Here is a 21,791-nt window from a genome sequence, read left to right as displayed (position 1 = left end):
GGGTTTCTATTTGAAACGCATTCAAACATTGATGTTGTGAATGTAAGACCATAATAATGATGCCAAGAGTAGGAATGCAGCTTTCATTGCATGCATATGGTAAAATGACAGTATGAGGTAAAGTTCAAAGTTTGGCATTACCCTAGTTGTCTCTACCTTACCCTAGCAGTCTTTGCCTGCAGATGAGAGAGTATACAATTTATTAACAATGACCAATATGGCTAGTCTTGAGGCAAGGGCAGTTAGCCAAATGAGTTATTATCATCTTGAAAGAACTTATTTATTATCATCAAATCAAATATTTTATTGTATTTTAAGTCAGTCATTTTCTCTTTGGTTTGTCTGGTTTTCCTGTCAGACAGCACCATGCGAGAGTGTTAGCAGACAAACCCAGCCATTGTCACACAACTCCCCACTCCACACCACACTCTCCAAACCCCCCCCCCCCCTCCTCCCCCTCCTTCCATGTTTGTGTTGGCCGGTGTCTCAGGTAAGATGGGAGTCAAGGCGTAACCTTGAGAGAATCAAATATTCATGATCAATAAGTGCTTTATTCCGAGCATCCAAATGATTCTTGTGTTTGAAGCCGCCTCTCTCTCTCTCTCTCTCTCTCTATGTCTCCCTCATTAGATCGAGTGAAAGAGTGGTTTGATGATTAATGGAGGCTGAAGAAAAGGACATTTTAAAAGACTACACAATATCACTGCTTTCAAATGTCATGTAATCATAGGTTAGGGGAGAGTGGTGGGCCAGGAGAGCTAAGTGATGTTGCCGATAATGAATTGCTTCTGAAATATAATGTATTGTCTATGTGCTTGCTTTGTTCCAGACTCAGTGCACCAACTCTGTACAATTAAAGTTATTTATCTCTCCCGTTTTTTAAGTTCATCAATTATATTGTGATACACTTAATGTCCATAAGGGGATGATGTATGATTGCCCTAATTATTTCTTATTCACCATGCTTTCTAAAGCATATCAATTTTGTTAATACCATGTAATTAAAACACGTCAGTGCACTACAAGTTGCTGGCTGTATTAATGACTATGAAAATTATTTTAATTAAATAGCCAATTATAGAAAAATCCTAACCATGAGAATTGACATTTAAATGAATTTAATTTAAATTGCTTCTCAACATTGTTTTATCAAAGCTTTATGGGGTGCATAAATTATTACATCAAACAATATACAGCGTCATCGATCATACAGAAGTCTTGTCCCATATCTATACATTTTAAATACTTTGCTGATGCCATACATCACTGTTTGTGTGACTACATTTAGACAGTAGTCATTTGTCTCGCCTACATAGCCTACTGATTAAACACTTGTGAAACTGAGAAGTGTAATGACTTGAAAGTTAACAGGCAGAACTCAATGACGACTGTCAGAGTTGATCACAATGCTACCTTGCCTAACATTGTAGTGCTTTAAAATAAAGGGGGGACAAAAACCAAAGTTGTACATTCCCCTTTTTTGAGCGGAATGTACAACTATGCACCTTCTGACACTCTCATACAGTTCCAACACAACTTTCTAAGACTTAATCTTGTCAGTTACTGCAAGGACAGTTCATATATACTTGAGGAATTCCTGCACCTGTTTAGAAAGTATTTATTTAAAAAACACCAACACAGCTATTATCATGGCGTATTGTATGAACACTAGAAGTGCACAGTTGCAGTAGAATTAGTGCTGTATTCCCTGGTGTTTTGATAACCCATGTCAGACGCTTGAAGCCCACCCACTTTGTTAAGAGACCTTTGAATGTTAAACATCACACGTATCCTGTGGTGCTTTTAAACGTCTTTTACCAGTTTTTCTTTCTCCCTTAAGCATTGTTAATGGCAGTCATTTTTCAGATATCTCAGGCCCCATGATTTGCAGTTAACCCATGCAAACATGAAAAATAGTGGGCAAACTATTGTGACATTCATTGTATATAATGAAATCTTAATATGGTGCATATTTAAGTGAAAGGTTAGCAACATAAAGGGCAAATGGATTGGCTGGCTATGAATTTTAAGCAGCTATTGATTTTACACTACAAGCTACCACTTTCCCTGAATGATAATTCTAAAATGGCTCGCTCCTTATCTGAACAGATTTGACAACAGGAGTCAGCCAGGTGCTAAGACAATACATACTGTATAATAAGAACAACTCACTGTGGATCATAGATTCACATGTTACAATAGTTTTGCCATTATTTATTTAAGCATTCTCTTATACAAGGTCACAAGCAGATACAAAACAAGTGTTTGGGTCACAGGAGTTCGAAGAGAAGACTGTCTGGATAACAAGTGCACTATGTCATTGTAACAATTTGTAGCTTGCAGGATCACCCGTGATTTCAAGGTTGGTTGGACATGCAGTGGAGTGCAGACTTGTTGCTCGCAGGCCTACAGAATATAGGAGATAGGGAGGGAATCTGAGCAGCTGTCGATCGAGCTGAGTTATCTACTGAACTGAAGAATACCTCAATTTGTTTTCCAGTGAAGTCTTTACCTTTTTATCTCTTTGCACCTCTCGACTCAGTGATTGTGCAATGCTATTTCGTCTGGAGTTCAAAAGTACAATTAATATCAGTTGCATATTACCCTCGACCCTTCTCACTGTTCATACAGTAGGCTGAGTGTATTATGTTCCCTCCTATATTCACCTAACTTTATTTCAGTCAAGTCACATTTATCACATTAAGCTTTTGTGGTCAGACTGTGCAGTATTTGACACTTATGTTTCACACCGTTCTTTCTAATAAACGCTCTCATCAAAGGTGTATGGAATTTAAGGAAGTGAGTGCACAGGGATCAGTCAGTTTTATCAGTCAATTTCACACTTTAGTTGTCACACAGCAGTCATCATAGATAAAGAAAGTAACACCTGCAGTCCCTGTGTGAAATTGGATAGCTGATGCATAACAATTGAGATAATTGGTTAAACAATTTGCAAAATACAAACTACTCCAACACTCACACAAACTGACTCTATTTCCTCCTGTCTAGTTATATTTATCTGAAAGTTGGGTCGCGTAATAGTCGTGAAAATCAACTTGTGCTGTGCCTAATTCTAATAACCATCTAGTTTGAATGAACATGATTTACCTCAGAATATATAGGCGATCCTTCAATACACGCGCACGACTTCACCCACTCCCCAAACCAGTTTAAAAGAGTCGTTAATAATTTAATGCAATCCTGTAACTGTCATATGATATGCAATAATACATTAATAGATTTGTAATAATTCTGTTGTGTGCCTGTCTGCTCTTCAAAGCCGTTCACTGTCCCCTAGCTCCGCCCTCTCTGTACCTTGTGACAACAACAACTCATCCACAGAGCGGAGCTGCACTTTTCAGCTCATTTTCCTCCTGTCATTCCTGCTTCTATCTTTGATCATTGTCCCACCGCGCGAACCCAAATCTCACTCAACACGTCTTTTCAGCATCTCTTTCTACTCCCCAACTCGTCAGAGGAGATACACTCCCGTGGATTCTTTCGTTTGATTTTCTCGACAGCGGGACTTTTTTTTGCAGGACTGGGGTTTATACTTTGAACTACGTCTACTCTTCCCTAGGTGACCATGGCCGTACCGGCTACTCTGATTCCACCAACCCCTCTAGTCCCACCGCCTCAGATGTCAACTCCGTCAGCGACCACCTCCCCGCCGTCGACAACTTCATCCCCGTCTCCATCTATGGCCCCCTCCGGACAGAACCTGTTCCGATCAGAGCTGCTTGCCACCAGCAGCCCGGGCATCCCTACCCCGACCGGAACTCTGCCCAGCAAGCCCGTATATTCGACTCCGTCGCCTGTTGAAAACACCCCGCAGAACAACGAGTGTAAAATGGTAGAGTTACGGGGTGCTAAAGTGGCGTCTTTCACCGTGGACGGCAGCGAACTCATCTGTCTTCCCCAGGCATTCGACCTTTTTCTCAAGCACCTGGTAGGCGGGCTGCACACGGTCTACACCAAGCTGAAGCGGCTGGAGATCACGCCGGTTGTGTGCAATGTTGAGCAGGTTCGCATCCTCAGAGGGCTCGGAGCCATCCAGCCTGGAGTCAACCGCTGCAAACTCATCTCCAGAAAAGACTTCGAGACTCTCTACAACGACTGCACCAATGCGAGGTGAGTGGAGAGGGAGATAAGTTGTAGGGTAAATTGTAGATATCATAATTACGCTCTGTATTTGCGTCAAGGCGCAAGGGGGAGGAAGGGGGAGACATTTTTCCTTTTTGTAAGTCTCTCTTAGAAATATAATGAAGGTGTAATTAGGCATGTTTTGCATGCCTGTTTAGTTTTAGTTTTGCAAATTTGACTATTGCACATGAAAACACACATGGAGATGTGAGTGGATGCGGGCAAAATAGGCCTATCACACACGGGCATGGGAAGTGCGCGTCGCACAAAAAAAGTTTTTTCAAGTTTATGCCATGTGGATAAGACAACGGTAAAGTGCTTGTGCCTCTGAACTTGCTCAATCGAAACGGACGGTGAACGGTGGTCATCAAACGTAGGCTACATGTGGCATGCGCTACCAAGACTCATCTCTACTTAATTTTTTAATGACTTTGACAAATAATTAGGCAATGGTTAGATAGCTGTCCTTGCCATTTGGACAAAATCAATTTAATGTGGTGACTTTAATTTAAAAAACACTTATTGGGACATTGTGTGATGAAATAAAAAAATGATGTATTTTATTTATGTGGAATTTACAAAATATTTCCAAAATATTTACTTTTAAAACCTCTTAAAATATACTTTATACAAAAGTATATTATTTATACATACAACATAGACAATCTAACATAAAAAAGTATATTATTTATACATACAACATAGACAATCTAACATAAACATGTGATTTTTAAAAGTGAAGAACATTTTTTGCATAATGTTCAAAAGTAAACAAATTAATATCAGTTCCAGTTATCTTCATGTATAACCCTCATTACAAAACACAGTATTTTCTAAAAAAGGGTGATTTTAAATGCTTAAACATTTAGTTGGAAATTGAAATGAGATTAAAAGCCATTTTACTGTCCTTTAGCCATATGCTTTGATGTATTGCTCAGACTGATAGGACGAGTTCAGCCTGGTCAAATATGCCATCTAATCTGTCATTATGATTGATTCAATATTGATCTCCTTTCCTAAAATGAGCTGAAGATGCAAATACGACTTACACCAGTGGGAACCGATCAAACAGATACATAATTCAGGCAAAAGGCTACATTCCAAGTCATTTTTAAAATGTAGCTTGCACAAACACATACACAAATTGTGTTTTTAAGGTTTCTACAAACAAATTAGCTAGCCATTTTTTGGGGGGGCACATCCACTGCTAACATTTAAGCGATATGATTCGAGATAATTGGCAGGTGTATATCCTAACAATGTACAGTATAATATTAAAATAGTTTAGTATGAATTGAGTATTTCTGTTCACAAAATGGAAGGTGTTAAATAAATATTTAAGGCATTAAATACACCCAATTGTTACACCAATTGTTTTCCCTAAACACTGCTCACTGTTTGTATCCACCTTTCATCTGTTTGTAGCCGGTACTTGAAATACAATGCTTGGGTGCATCAATTGACTGTAGCAGCATTAACATGGGGGCAGATTAAAAAAATCTAAGGATTTAGAGAAAGTAAAACCAAATACAGGCCCCTGTGGTGACTCCTCTCCTCTTGCGGTACTGCTCAGGTGACAGAGTATGTGTTTGAACTCTCTAGGTTGTCAATGGGGGGATGGCCGGTGCTGGGGTTAAAGGATAATGCAGTGCCTCGCGTCGCTTTAATGATGCTAAAGTGCTGGGCTATTACAGCCACACGGAGAGGACTGTAATTGTCTCTGAAAGCAGCCAGGTTTTCCTGGTGTCGGCCTGAAATCAATCACTCAGACCCGGCCTGCCTCCATAAGCCTTCCCTGCCTCCCCTTTGCTTTCCTGCCACCCCATACTGTCTCTACTCCCCTGCATCCCTGTCACCCCAGCCTGTCTTTACACCCTATTTGGTGACTTACACCCTGGAACATTCCGGAATCATCTGTCTGCTTACATAGAGGGGTAGAGTCATCTTTATACAGGGTGATATTTACTCAACTCCACATTGCTGTGATGTTTACTAAGTAGCCTGTCAAATTCAGGTGTCTGAAAGTGATTAGGAATCTCATTCATCAGATTATTTTCAAAATGATCTTAACACAGAGCTGAAAGGTTTATACAAAACTCTTGTTCCGTAGGCTGGTGTAAGTATTTCTACTTTATATTGTGGCTCTCCACAATGACTCCTGGTCTTTTATACAGTGGCGTTGTGAAGACAATGAAGGCTATAATTCTGCTGTACAATAGTCCCAGTGTTTCAAAGGGTTCTGCCTACTTTTAGGCCCTATTTGAACACACCAACAGCACTCTCATTTTACACTTAGTGTGAAAAGCAGTGCTCTGCCTGTCTGGATCCTGCTGGTCAAGTTGTCAAATTGTTGTTTATTAATATAAATTGTATGTTATTGTATGTGGAGCCAAAATGATGCCTTTTATAATGTTTAAATTGTCTAAAGCAAACAACTGAGCATTGGGACGAAACCTTAAGATTCCTTCTATGTTGTTGGGTAATACTCTTGTCTGTATTATATACTATACACATTTCCTCACGTCAAAAGGATCTCATTGGAATTTAACCTATATTAAAGTGGCCATCCTGGCTCTCTTCTCCCCTCTCCCCCTCCTCCTACTCCTGCCCTCTCTTCCACTCTCATTGTCCCTTTGCTCCTCTCACCTCCTCTCACTGCTGTTCTGTTGGTGTTCACTCCACCTTTCTCTCCTCCCTCTTCCTACTCCTGTTCTCCCTCTCTCTCCTGTTCTCAAGCCCGTTCCTAAGTCCCTCGTCTTTCTGCTCCGTCTGCACCTCTAAATCCCACCGCTGGCTAGTGTGCCCCGACCAGCCCATCCCCAGGCAGGACGGAGAGGGCTCTCACAACCGTGTGACACTTGAACTCTCTGAGAGGTTATTATAACAAGGGAGGGAGGGTGGGGGGGCGGTGCACTGATATCGCATATCTCTCATTGGCGGGTTGAGTCAAAGCTGGGCTATCCGGTGTAGGGGCAAGAAATGCAGCAGTTAATTGACAATCATTGTCTACCCCTGAAGGTTAACCACACGCCCCAGACAACGCTGCGCCGCTGGGAACTGCTACTCTATTCACTTAACACGCCCTCTTTAAATAGATTTCTCCCTCCTTTCAGTCAAATGCTTCCTTCCCTGAACTGTGAAGTGTGAGGGTGTCTATAGTGAAATGGCTTTGAGGTTAAAAAGGAACGTTTTGTTAATGGAGCAATACTGTATTTGCTCTGCGACATCACCTCCTCCCTTATTTTTTTATTTTGCCATGTTTACGGGTAAACACACATATTAGCAAATTATGGTAATTGTTTTGTTTAGCTCTCAGTGTGAGCTGCCACAAAAGGTGCCAGCTTGTCTCTCTCTTTTTCTCTTTTTCTTTCTTTTTCTATCTCTCACTCCATTACGCTCTATCTCTCTCTTCCTCTTTCTCTCTCCTCTCTGCTCAGCTCTCTTCTAATATATTTGTTTTCAACAAGGCATGGCTGTGTTTACAGGTACTCAGGGGAGATTTCTGGATCCCATTCAAATCATTCCCAGTCAGAGTGGGTGCTAAGATACCCGTCACCCGGCAACCACATCCAAGAGGGAGCTGAGGCGATAATAACTTCAAAAACAGAGTGACAGATGCCTGATTAGAGAGAAAGAGAGAGAAAGAAGAAGAGAGAGCGAGAGTGAGAGAGAGAGAGACAAATAGAAAGAGAAAGGAGAGAAAGAATAGAGGATGGCTTGTTTAGAACACAAATTTATTCAGGTACTTTTCTGAAAGTCAAATCGACATTTACTGTATGTTTGTCTCTGTGTTTGTACGGGGGATTGGTGTTTTTTCTGTTCTCTTCACTTAGTAGTCAGACAGAGAGCTGTGTGTAATTAGATTAGATACTATACATGTGCTCAAATCAACTGTGCAAATGGCAGATGGCAGCTAGGTGATCCGCAAACAAATAATCTCCTTCAAAATCACAATCGTTTTATTGAGTAAAAATTCAGACAACTGGAACAAGTTCAAATAGTTGGAGTTTAACTGTATTTTTCCTACGCCTCCAGAACTGTGTTTGTGAAACTGTGAACAGTTTGAACATTCGGAAAATAGATATTTATGATATAGATTTATTATAAATTAAGTGTTTGTATAATTTCACCTGTGTAATTTGTATTTGGCTAATGGCATTGTAGGATGCAGTGGTCATTTGCAAGGCAAAGTGGTCTGGATTGTTAATTTGCCTTGTGGATAAACTGTCCAAATTCCACTTGGATTTGCATACTTTTACTGTGCGGACGTTAGAATAAGGATCCCACCTTCAGTATTTGACACACCGACATACGCTTCAAAACAGGCCTCCAAAAATCAATCAATAACTAGTGAAATACTTCAGCTTTTTCAAAGGATTTCTCCTTTTTGTAATGAGGCTGAGATTTTACTGACAACCAAATCAAAAATATAAAATTAAATTATAAACTGGATTAAACTAGATCTGTCAACAGTCATAGTACTCATCAAATTCACACCTGGGACTGATCCGTTAGTTGTAGAATGAACGCACTGCATTATGGATCATTTTGATTCCTGAGATCTGATTGGTTGAGCCGGTGTCTTGCCTCTGTCCCGTCTGTGGGCTCCTTCACATTACAGGCCGTTTAAAAAGCGTGGCGGAAGTGACTGGTGCCTGGTCCAGGATGTTAACCACTAGTGACAGAAGTTAGAGGCAGAGCAGATGAGATATCCTGATTGGAGAAGGAATCCAGGGCCCTCGTCTGGCTCTGTCTAATATGGTCACGTAGATAAATTGATTTTCCTCCGAAATTAATTAATTTTTCATATAGCCCAAAGCTGGAGTTTAAAAAGAGTGCGCACTTGCTGGTTTCCTATTTCCCCCCTCCTTTTTTAAAGAGTTATTGCCTAATCATATTAATACTTTTGCCCCAAGGATGAAAAGATAATTGTATAAATGCATTTGGAAATATGTATCACTGAGTATTTATGATTAAATTATGCAAATAACTTGGGTCCTATATCCTTGGTGAGCCCAGATTGTCTAATTAGGATTGATATGGCGAAGAGATGTTGGGGAATCTGAATACAAGCATGTCCAAAGAGCAGAAAATTGAAAATGACAAGGCTAGAATCCTTAAAAAGTGTGTAGTCGTTTTTTTTCCCCCTTCTTCTTCTTCTCTGTCTAATTCGGCATAGCTGTAGCGGGAGTTAATTCTCCTCCGCTTCATTTCTCGTCTGAGTTGACAGGAAAAAAAGAATCCATCAGGGAAGCAATCTCAGATGGGATTCCACAAATTTCCTCCACTTGTTTTTTTCCCCTCTCCCTCACCCTCTTCATTTACATAGAGGCTGGCTATCAGGGATGGATCTTCCCCTGAGTAAACACAGCCATGTTATTCCTGCAGTAGCCATGTTTATGGAGTCGATATAAAGGACTACTCCTCAAAAATTGGAGTATAATATGGAAGGAATGTCATTGGACAAAAAGGGCCTTTGTGAGGCTCTGGAATTCCATGAAGTACTGACGTTTAGATAAGTAGGTCTCCTTTATTTTGGTAGAACATGGGCATTTTGTTGTTTCGGTAAAATTCTTCGTTTTGAATTAGATGTGGTGTGGTTTAATTGCCCCCATCTTCCCACATGAGATGACAGGGTGGTGGTGGGGCTCTTTTCATTAAGTTGAGGACTTGACAAGACCCCGCTGTTACCCTCTCATAACACCACTCAACAGCCAACTGTGTAACAGACTGACTGACCAAATGTCCTCCATATTGATAGCTAATAACATGCTAATCCACACTGCTAATCTGGTTTTACTCACATCCGTTATTGCAAATATGGTTTTACGGTGTTAAACCCTGGACAAAACCAACACAATAATGGTTTTAGATTTTAGTTGTCTGTTTTGCAACAGATTTCTGTCTCTCGGGGCCGAGTGGTATAGCAACAGGAGGAGAAACCAGAGAAGAAGTGACAGCAATGACTCCCTCTTCTTCTGTTGTTCGCTTCAGAGCTGGCTCCAGTGCCTCCAACAGTATCTATTAAATGTCTGATTGTTATCTAATCTTTACCTGGCTCTCACTGGAGAAGCCCTGGAGCTAATGACACTTGAGACTAACGCCACATTCTATGGCTGTTCAAAGCATCTGCTCGCTCAATACCTTCTGACGAAACGCCCAGGAAAAGTGAAAGAAAGCGTGCCCAAAAGCTATTTTCGTGAAGAAGAAGAAGTGTGCTAACCGCAGAAACAGTTCAGTCCGTCAATTTGGCTGGATTGAATTATAACTAACTCCTTATCTAAATGTTGCTGCGGTTGCTTTGGATGATTTCCTATAGAGACAGCTGGCAGGGGACTCGTCTGCTGTATGTGTCTGGCTCTGGAACTAGAAAGACTCCCTGAGGTTAGATACAGATACACATCAATTAGATCATAACCGCCACATACAGATAGAAAATTAGACAAATGGCAGAAACAAAAAGTATGTGGAGAGTTGGTGCAATGCAAAAACAGCAGTCAAACTAGTCCTGCTAGCCATATGCACTACCCTACATGCAATTAGACCCCCATCCCAACATTTTTCAAACATATTTTTTAAGATATGATGGAACAGGAATTTATGCTGATAACTTCCGCAATGTGGGATATATTCCGCCCATAATGGACAGCCACACCCAATAACCCTTTGCTGCTTCCTGGCGACCCAGATCACCTGTAACACATCTGAACTGGGTATCCATAACACCGGATCAACACATTTCTATTGAGTGTTGACATCTCTCTCTGACCCCCCCCCCCCCCCCCCCCCCCTGCAGTTTTAGCTCGGCCAAAGAATCTGTGTGAACTCAGCAGAGACTCTGTTGGGTACAGGGTCCCTCAGCCCCCCCCCCCCCCCCCCCCCCCCCCACTGCCAGACTCAAATGTCAGCGTTTCTCCCTGATGTTTCGGTGAAAGCGGCCGCGGCGCCCGCCTGTTACTAACCCCCGGCCGTTAGAGAGTGACAGTCAGGTCTACAGAGACAGGGAAGCAAGGACATGTATCGCAGCGTCAAGCCCACCTTGCTAGTCAATCAGATAGCTGTAAGCCGAGTTGTTCACACCTGGCGGGATGTACAGTAAATACCTGGGAACAATGATAGGAGATATTTGGATCAAATTGTGTTTCCGATTTGAGGGGATGCTACAAACATTAGCAATGTTCTCATGTGTTCTGTGGTGGGAGTCAAGTAAAGAGTAAAGTTTACAGTCAAATACAAATTACATGAACAAAGGGGTAGGGAAATAACAACATGTAATTGTGTTTGGGTATGGTTAGAGGATTAGATGGCATCATATACTAATATCTACTGCTGGTTTCCTGGTAGATTCCACAGTGATGCAGACAAAACTGGTTTAGGATAACAAACTAAAATGGTCTGTCCAGATACATTAACCCTGTGTGACTTTTACATTATGACTGTGGTGCAGTGTGTTTGTGTGCTTGTGTGTGTGTGTGTGTGTTTGTGTGTGTGGGTGTGTGTGTGTGTGTGTGTGGAGAGAGACACACACAGAAAGAGAATAAGAGAGAGACTCAAACAACTTCACATATGAATGGTCTTCTTTGAAAAGGAGGATGAATTGAGTCAAGCTGACATAGCATGCCAATAAGCTTTGTCTCATTCCCAATGCAGTATTCATTTGTGCCACAGAGAGATTTATTGCATGATTGACAATTATGAGAGGGTGACCTAGTTCTTTGTAATGGAACAAAAAATGTTTTTCATCAGATGCCATTGCAGTCGGTTTGCATTGTGTGAACATCCCTGCTAAAGAATAAGGATGGTCTCCGTGCAGTAAAATGTTTTTTTGCCCCCCACAACTATTCAAACTCATGCATTATTCTAATGGCTTTATATATTTTGCATAAAATCATCATCCAGCATGTCTGAAAGAAGATTTTCCTTCCCCATTAGGCAATCAGAGCTATCCGAGTGGATCCTGCAGTGGTGACAGTCTTTATGAATGCCCTTCAGTTCCAGAATCTTTACGTGCTGAAGAATCATGTTTTTTCTTTTTTTCGCCACTTGGTATTCTGTATCTGGATTGAAACTTCTGACTATTTAAACCTCTCAGTCTCTCTGATCGAATCCATCAACCAGTCCTGCTCTATATGATTTTCTGATCGAAGCAAATGGCCAGGCGCCCATTTTGTGACATTGTTATTTCCAGAAAGCCTCTTTTAATAGCTGCTAATATCTTGTGATTCCTGTATGGTTAATGTAAAAGGTCTACTCTTCCTCTATTGCTGCCCCCCCTTTTCTCCGTGCCCAGTGAAGCCTAAATTACTATGAGAGTGAGTAGGAAGACGGCTTCTCTTGGGACTCCTGGTTGACTGGCCCCACAAATGATACAAGCCAGGGTTTAGTTGGGAGTTAATATCCTGCAAAATTGTCCTGCGCGGCCCGGAAGAATGTGGATGATTAAATGACACAAGCATATCAAAAACATTTCTCTCACAGTAGTGGGTGTTAAGTGTCGCGCCGGTGCAGTCTGTCTCCCAAGGTTACCATTAAAGACGAAAGAGTATTCTGGGGAAGTGGGCGTTATTGAGGTATGTGTGTGTGTGTGTGTCTGTGTGAGAGTGAGACATATTGCTCAGCGTCCTGTTTAAGGGGTAATAATATCCCAATAGGTTTGTGTCCCACCCGAAGGCGGAGAAGACATATAGTAATGTTGTCTGAGAACACTCACCTGAGAGCTTGTAGAACAAGTTACATTGTGTCGGTTGCCTGCTATATTGTTTGGGTATCTATATTGCAGGGGTAGAGCGCTATAGGTACATGTTTAAGGCTACAGTGTTGACTAACTACATTGTAGGCGTAGATTTTGTGTAGAAGTCACTGCTAGCTTTCTTGTTTCTCTCTTCTTTAAGGCCTAGCCACACGGAAACAACTAGAATAACTTCTTAAATGACAATTTACATGAGATGTTCATCTCCACAAACAGCACTCAATTAGTCAAAATGTCTTGAGACAACCAAATGTTTTAGGGGTATATGGGGCTTAGAGGCAGAGTTGTAGAATTTTGTTCCAACTCATTTACGTGGAGAAGAGTGTAAGCCTGCACTACAGGAAGCATGTTGATCATATTTAGTTACATTTAGGCAGCATGGAAATAATTGTGCTTGCTGCTGCCTGGCTTCCCCCTGCAGTTAAATTGTTTGTATTTATTGTGTTCAACCAGCTTTATTGACAGAGGAAGATATGTCAACAGGTTGAGATCCAACAATCCTGAGACTATTCAACTTTGGAAATCTGTGATGTTAGCTGGTCTGTTGTAGCTAATCTAGTTTACTGTTTTACCACAGATTTTCTTTCTTTCCATGGATACAATGCACCGTTTTAACTTTGTGAGATGAAAGGGAGGGTTATGAGGCCAAACGTCTTTCTCCTGGCCTTTGAAATGCTTCTGTAGGAATGTGAGACAATAAGAGAAATTCAGATCAAACAACAGTTTGGTCTGCGCTTGAACCCTGAGAAAGAGGAACACACTGTGAATCTCACTTTTAATTGTGCTCAGAAGGACACATTTTAGCAAAAAAGAAAGACCTTTTACTGGTATCTCTGCGATAGTGGCTAGCTCTTCAAATAGGAATGTGTTTGAATGAAGTAGAATTTCATGTATAAATATATCAATTGTATATATATATATGTAAATATATCCTTTAGCGCTTATGTCCTCTTTTAAATGTTGCAGGCTGTGAATATTTTGTGGGGCTAGGACTATATATATGTGTGTGTGTTTCTGTGTATGTTTGTGTATTATATAATCTGTCCTTGACAACGAAACCTTTTATGCAGCTGTGTCACTTGCTATTCCGGCGGTGGCATGCCAGATAGGCTAATATTATTTCAATTGATGTTGTGCCCAAGAGGGGCTCTTAAAATGCATGATTAGACAAACCAAACCTCAATGAATTGGACAGAGTTTGTCTACAAGGGACGTAAGACAATCTTACAACGAGAAGGCTTTTGGGAAACCCAACCCAAGTAGAATTGCTATCGGACCAAACCATAATGCAATGCAATAGGCCACTCATTATGACTTCTACTGCCTGATATTAGTCTGAAGTTAATAATGAATGCCGCGTCTACAGTATATCAGTTCAGGGTCAAGACAATAGAAGTTTCTAACAGATAGCTGCATCGAAATGACAAGCTTGTTCTTAAACAAAGTACTGAAGATAGAGAGGGCATGCCTATTTGGAGCTTGTCAACTCATCTCAACAAAGTAAAGATGTAGAATGACAGTGACCATGGAACATTCCTAAATGATCTTTTTTCACTGAATGTAAATGTTTGGGAATTTCTGGAACGACCACAGTAGCAGCTAGATAAGGTGCGGTTTATCCAAGGTCCTTGCAAAGAGAACGGGGCTATTGATGCCTCAGGCCAGGGAGGCCATTGTCAAAGGAGGTCTAAGGTTACGAGGGGTCGAGGGTTTGGAAGTCTAGTTTTCAGGAAGGAGGCTGAGGTGTAGGAAGGCCGACGTTTAGGGAAGTCAAGTTTTAGGGGAGGCCTAGGTACAGGTAAGTCTATGTTCACGAGGTACAGGTCTAAAGAGGCCTAAGGTTAGGGAGCTGCAGGGTCAGGAAGGCCTAGGTTCACGGAGACTGAGGGTTTAGGAGGTCCAGGTCTGCGGCCTGACCTGCCTGACTACTTCTGAGCATTGTTGTCTCAGCAGGAAGACATCAGTTGGTTCAACAGAGGGGTGAAGGAGGCCGTCTGGTCAGGATGAATGAAGAAAGGGGGGGGGGGGGGGGGGGATGAGAAGGGGGAGGCAAGAGGCGAAAAAAAGGACAAGGAACGCTGATAGAGGAGAAGCTAGATGAGGACAAGAGGGATGGAGGAGAAGGAAGAGGGGGAAGAGGAGGAGAACAAGATTAGCCGAGCCTCACCCGTGGGTCATTGTGTTCACAGGCCGCACCACTTCCACTGGCCCTAGTAGTGTTGCCGTGGAAAGGTCAAGACCAGAGACAGGGCTAAGCCCATTAGTCCTCCACCTTAGCCGCCTGGCCAACAGAACCCCCTCTCTTCTTAACACAGGGGAAGATGAGTTCCAGACCACTGCTGTTATTCAAAGACTACTGTCTTTAAACGACCGTTGATTAAAAAGAAGAACACACCAAGTCTCTCTGCTCCGATAGGACCTGGCTCTCTCTTTGGCTCCGTAGAAACACTCATTGGAAAACACCCCACACAGCCCCAAAGAGACACCGTCTGACATCAATGATAACAAAAGTGACTGTTTCATTGAAAGCACTTAGTCTCCTAATCATTTGTTTGAACTCGTGCCTATTGGTATGTCATTGTATTCCCCTGACCTTATCGCGGCCTTGCACTAAGCATGCTACGCGTGTCAGTGCAATCCTGGCCTCCGCGTCTACGTTTGCTGATAAATGCTTGTGTACTGTATTCATAAGCTCGTCTCAGTGCGGTGGCACAAGTCTCCCTTAGTCACAGTGATGTCTTCTGTCAGCTGTGTCTGCTGAGCGGTCGGGGAACACAGGAAGATAGGGCTGATATGTGATGGAGAACAGTCCACATTGGAGCAGAGGCAGTGATTAATAACCCGGTGTCTGGGTAACCATGATGTCATCCCCCTGGCCAGCCGTCTAATGAAAGCTCTTGAACATTTCGGGTACGGACCATGTGTTGACAGTGGATGATGCAAATGAGGCTAAATGGGAGAGGAAACCTGAAATGAATCACCGCAATGTCTACGCGTGTGTATTTGTGCGTGTGTGTGTAAATGTGTGTGTGAAGCGGTGTGTACGTGCTCGTGCGTGCCGGCGAGCAGCCCTCCGTTTACGGCCGAGCCTTCACAAAGCGCGGTGTGACACTCTCTCTCCTTTGTCTCAAAGTGCTAACTGTATTTAATTTCACATCTTATCGGGCCCCGGCTTTGTCTGTCTCCAAGTCTGGGCACAGTGGAGGCGACCCCTGGAGATAAACTCTGTCAGACTGCGGGGTGATTTATTAAATTCTGATTTCTGTGAAGGACTTTAATGTCGATGGGGGCGGGAGGAGGGGAGTGGATCTGTGGCAGGTGCCTCTGCCAGCTCCAGGCAGTGTTCTCCTTCCACTCCCCAGCCATGGGAAGCCGGGGAGAGCTGGAGAAAAGAGAGAAGTAAGGAATCTGTGTTGGATTTCCTGTCTTTGTTGTGGCCCTGGCCTTGTTTTTTTCCCCTTGTTCCAGCCTGAACAGTCGTATCAAACTTTGGCTTGTTTAGATTGGAGATATTGAGGGGGAGCATGGGGGGGTTAACGAGGGTTCGGCCCAGTGGAGGACTATATCTTCATGCAAATGGACCTCCAGACACCTGATCAGGCCTCCAACCCTCTATCCAAATCTATTAGGAAAATCCTACAACCTTATCACTTTAGCCGATACAATAAACCTTTACACACTGGATTCTGTATCAGTTGTAAAGGCTAGACATGGATTGAACCCTTTGTGATTTGGTTCAAGGTGAAACTGTGGACTGTGGACACATTTTGGAACCCCAAAATATCAGACTCTTAAATTCTCTGTCCTCAGAGTCAACCACTGTAGATTTTTCACACAAATGGAAGCCAGACACGTTCATTTCTTTCCTCCCTTTGGCCTGCTTTTGTAAGATATGGCTTTTCTTTTTCCCGCCAGCGTATTCTAGAATGATCTGCTATTCTAAGTCGATTTTAGAAGAAAGGATCAAATAATGAATGTAGATAGCTGTGTCTTAAAACGTAGATTGGCCCTTTACGTAAATGAAACGTGCCGTTGTGTGTCATTGGAGTGTTCATGTGGAGCTCTGCTTTGTGAGAATTCATCTTTAAACAGAGAATGGGATCCATAAAAGTGAACTGGTACTTCCCCAACTTTTATCCATGAAGCACTTCATGTTAAACTGATGTTAGGAGTTTATTTCCCACTATGCTTCAACCTACAGTAATATTTGTCCCCTATTGTGCTCTCTCATGAAGTCATGAGATGATTAAGAGGTGTGGATTTAAGATATGTATTTATTGCCTTATTGCCAATGCTGAAGGACTTAAAGGAGGTCTGTGGGACTTCGACTCCTAAACAACTGCCAAAAGCCAGTCTGCTGCTTATCTGGGAGAACTGCTACCGAGAGGCAAGCGCACACACCACACACACCACACACACCACACACACACACACACACGCACACAGGCACCTGAACGTAGGACACACAATATGGCACAAAGACAGACCTTCATCTACCAGCCTTGACATGTAAATCTTCTCTATGTTTGAAAAGGCTCCTCTCCAACCTACACCTTCCAGAAACTGCTAGCAGGTTTGATTGAACCGCGCTCTGCCCCTCCGGTGCCCATGTCTCCCTGCCTCCATTGTTCTCTGCTAGTCAGCATCTTTTGTCTTTGCCACTGATTCGTCTTTTGATTTGTGCGGGTGATTTATCTGCATGGAGTCGTTTTTTCTCTTCACCCCCCCCCCATCCTCCCCCACCCCCCAGGATATGTGGAATGAGGCTTCGTGGGCTAACCTTGCCAGGGCCGAACAAAGCCTGTGAGCTGATCTCATGTATTTTGATGCCGCTTGTAGTGTAACACACAGGCAGACGCACACAAGCATACACAGACGTTCACTTTCTCTCACTCTGTCTCAGTCACTCGCTCTCTTTCACAAACGCACGCACACACACACACACACAACTCCAGCCCACACAGACGCACACATAAACACTGTATGGTTTAATTTCCATCACACCGAATTGACCACTGACACAATCTCCATTACAAAAGCCTGACTTCCTCCGAAACAATAGCCCGTGCGACAACATTACACAGCAGAGCGACAGAGCTCCTGTATGCTTGCATATCAGACTAACTAGTCTCACCCTCAGCGCAGAGAAATATCTTTCAGTTTATGATGTCCTGCAACGATTTATGCCTTTAAAGTTTTTTATGGCACAAGCAACATGTTCAAATAGAGCTCAATTCATCCGACTGCTCCTCATGACATATCGTTAGATTCTAACCCCCCCCAACAAAAGAACACCCCGAATCCCATATAAAATATATTGGCTGGTTTATCCTTGGATTTGAAAGGGGTTGTGTGAATTGTCAAACCTGAATTGTTGTCAACTGTTATTCCTTGACTACATACTGGCCAAGGACCTTTAAAACATATTTACTGGTCGTCAGTATTGCTAGTTCCTTCACACCTCTTCCTCTAGTGTCCGTGTCTAGACTTCTAAGCACACTTAACTGGTCTCCTTACTCATACTTGCTACAGAAGCGGTGTGGGGGGACGGGAGCTATCATCAACCCTGTGTTTTCCTGGTGAGAAAAGCCGGGGGTTGGGGTTTGAGGGCTTGGAACTGACAACCCTGAGGGGATTGAAGCTGTTTGCCTTGTGAGTTTTTTCCCCGCGTGCCCTTGTGTGCAGCTGTTAATGCCTCCTCCTCCCTCGTTCCTCCCGCCAGCTGCCTGGGACTGAGAGAAAGGAGAGAGGGAGAAAGGTAGAGGAGGGAGAGAGGAAAGTAAACACAGCTACTCAACACCTGCCGCCCCGGTAGGGAGAAGAGGTGAATGAGGGAGAGGATGAAGGGGGGAGAGCCGGCAGTAGTACTTCAAATGGGTGTGTGAGTGTGTGTGTGTGTGTGTGAAGGGGGTGAGGAGACAGGTGTGTGAAATACAGGTAGGTTATAGTGTTGTTGAAGGGGATCTGCAGTGCTGTAAATGTCCTGTCATGGAAATGGGTAGCATGTTCAAAACTCTAGTCAGGGAACCTGGGTTTTTCTTTCGAAAGAAAATATATATTGTTTTCAGATGTTTTAGAGATTGGATAAAGATTGTACCGTGGTAAAGGCTTACGTGAGTGCTTTAGTTCAATGATTTAGCGACAGCTCTCGACTGAACCTCCTTAAAAGGTTAGTAAATATGAAGAACTAATACTGTTCATGACTTGGCTGATAAGGCAGGACTAAGGGTTAGCAAGCCAATATATATGATTCCCGTCTAAAATAATGCTTTTTTTCCCACATCTATCACCAATCATTCTGTCAGCCAGTTTCCTTTATCAGAGTAAATCAGCTTCTCCTGGGCTGTTTTGCAAGTAAATTGTCAATTTGCCGACATTATCTAACGAAGAAATATTCAGACTCATTAAAGAAACGGTCCTTGTTAGATCTTGATAGGGCACTGGTACGTCTCCTTCCGTTAGCAGGACCAGCCATGGGCCTTGGCCACAGCCATGGTTCAGGAAGTGATGAAACTGGAACAAGCCCTATCATTTGCACGAGGAAGTTTCAGCCTGTTCCTTTGACTCTGTTGACAGCCCAGTTCCATAAAACGTCTTTAATAAAGAAATGACTGCGTTTGACTGCGTACGCTATTTACACTGGGACATTTCCTGGGGCTCTGGTCATATATTTCTGTGTACAGTTGCCTGACCCTGATAGCGTACTGTACTTTAGCCCCCCATATACAAGAATGATAGACAGGAACACATGTCAGTCCTGTTAGAGCTTATGCAGTTGCACCAATCATTAATTACCACAAACTAGGTAGATTAAGTAGCTGTGATGTATGGAAGACACATCTATCCCAGCCATATCTCCTGGAACTAACCATCTTTAAATGTGCAATGCTGTTGAACTTAGGCTCCATCAGAAGTAGAGTTGACAGGTTGTGAGGTTTGAACTTACCAAATCTGTGGGGTTTTTACTCTGAAATTGATGCAATGTTAGCTCGGCATTTCACAAGCCTGTCACAATGATACAGGTTCCATTCGGTTTGGCAATGTTCAGTTTGGGTTTGTTTCCCAAGCAAGCCACAACACAGCTCCATCTTGATAGCGGGGCCCCAAAGTCTGCCCATTCAACGGAACACAAAGCGCCCAGGTTGTGTGTGCGTGTGTGTGTTACGTGTGGGTGTTACACTCGTGCAAGTGAGCATGTGCGGCACATCGACAGGCAGTGCGTTTGTGTAACACAACCCAAGACGACAGAGAACGAAAGACACAGAAAGGTTTGTTTGCGGTGCGTCTGACAGCGATGACCCCCCCCCCCCCCCCTCCCCCCCCCTCCCTGGACGCCCTGGGCAACGTCGAAGCATCAAGGACACCTGGGCGCGACTTTATTAAAGTATGAAATGAGAGGTCAGTGAGGCGGCGGGTCCACACATGACATCCCGCTGCTAGGCCTTTTCTCCCGGCCCACATCTCGTGTGTGTGTGTGTGTGTGTGTGTGAAGGCTACTCCATGGAAGCCTGTTTCATTAATCCCCCTCAGAGACCCCTTTCACTGCTTTTTCTGCGTCCGATACAAATTTAATTCGTGATAGGTTCGCAGGACGGGGGACGCGTCTATCACGGCTTTTAATTAATGTGGCGATTGTGTTCCCGCCTATCGCAGGGTTTATCTGAGACCCTGGGCCGCGGCGTGAACGGACGGATGAACACAGTTGTTCAAAGATGTCGTGTTTTCCTTTTTATTTTCGGAGCGTGAATTTTAATGTGACACGGTCGTTTCTCGGAGAAGTTGTAAAGACTGGAATCGGAGCTTGTAAAAAGGAAGTGCGTGCATGTTTTTATTTGTGGTGTGTGCTGTTTCGGTGTGTGCTATTTCGGTGTGCGTTTGTGCAAAGCGTGTGTATGTTTGTGTTTTTGCGGGAGGGTGTCTTTGTGTTTGTTTGTTTGTGTGTGTGTGTTTCTCTGAGTGTTTGTGGGTGTATACACACACGTGTGTGTAGGTGCGTATGAGTGTGTGTGATGTGTGTTAATGACGGTGAGAGCGCTGTGTTTAGCTTCCGTCACACCTATTAAACATGTTTATTTTTCTTTATTAATGCTGCAGTATTTTTAAGGCAAACAATGTATTGAATAGGAGCAGGAAACCACCTGCAAAGCAGCGTTATCACCAGATTCTCCTGGCTTCATTGTAAATCTAGTGTCTGACAATAGCCTGGCCAGAGCACTGTTTGCGTTGGCCGGCTATTTCAAGTCTAATAGCTGCACAGTGTCATTGTCAGCCTCTTATCAAGGTGCGCAGCCTTTTCTGACATACTGGCACCTCACCGCTGTGTGTGTGTGTCTGTGATTGTGAGAGAGTGTTAGTGCGTGAGAGATCCAGGAATAGGAGAAAGGCAAGTACCTGTATCAGCCCCAGAAAACATGAAGGATCTCTGACCCCCCCCCCTCCCAGTCTTAATGTGTGTGTGTTTGTGTCCGCCCTCAACCTCTCTCTCTCTCTCTCTTTCTCTATCTCTCTCTCTCTCTCTCATTTGTATGCCGTCTCCAGCCGTGATGTTGTGGGCCAGTGCTGAGTTGTCCCCACAAAGCCTTTTAATTGTGAGGTTTAACATTTCGCAATTAAAAAATGGCCCCCTCGTAGCTCTGAGGAAAGGGGACGAGCGAGCCTTTGATGTGCTTTAATCAGCCGAGGTGTATTGTAGTTGAAGGAGCTCAAAGATGCCCAGATACATTTCGAATTTTAAATGGAGACCCACTCTTCTCCTCCACCTTTGAAGATGATGATGATAGCGTTCTGCGGTGCCGAACGCCCCTAAACCTCTCCTTTCTCCTCCTTCTGCATCGCAGATTGCTATCTATATTCTGGCAAGGCTAACGTGAAGAAACGGGATCGGAGGAGGTGCTTTTAG

General features: G+C 43.2%; 1 protein-coding gene across 11 annotated transcripts in view; it reads left to right on the top strand.

Moving 5' to 3' along the window:
• The first annotated feature begins 2,252 nt into the window (after positions 1-2,252).
• Positions 2,253-21,791, top strand: part of dachd (dachshund d) — a 97,561-nt gene continuing 78,022 nt past the window's right edge. For 3 of the 11 annotated variants that reach the window (XM_047046262.1, XM_047046253.1, XM_047046257.1), the window contains exon 1: positions 2,255-4,131. In XM_047046262.1, the coding sequence (XP_046902218.1) occupies positions 3,587-4,131 (545 nt within the window). In that variant the 5' untranslated portion in view covers positions 2,255-3,586. Of the gene's footprint in view, positions 4,132-21,791 lie in introns of all 11 variants that reach the window. The other 8 variants (XM_047046254.1, XM_047046251.1, XM_047046255.1 and 5 more) reach the window with 6 other exon arrangements.

The sequence above is a fragment of the Hypomesus transpacificus genome, chromosome 23 (genome assembly GCF_021917145.1).
Source record: "Hypomesus transpacificus isolate Combined female chromosome 23, fHypTra1, whole genome shotgun sequence".
Classification (NCBI taxonomy): Eukaryota; Metazoa; Chordata; class Actinopteri; order Osmeriformes; family Osmeridae; genus Hypomesus; species Hypomesus transpacificus.
Note: the sequence above shows the minus strand (reverse complement) of the source record. Positions and strands in the feature narration are given on the sequence as shown.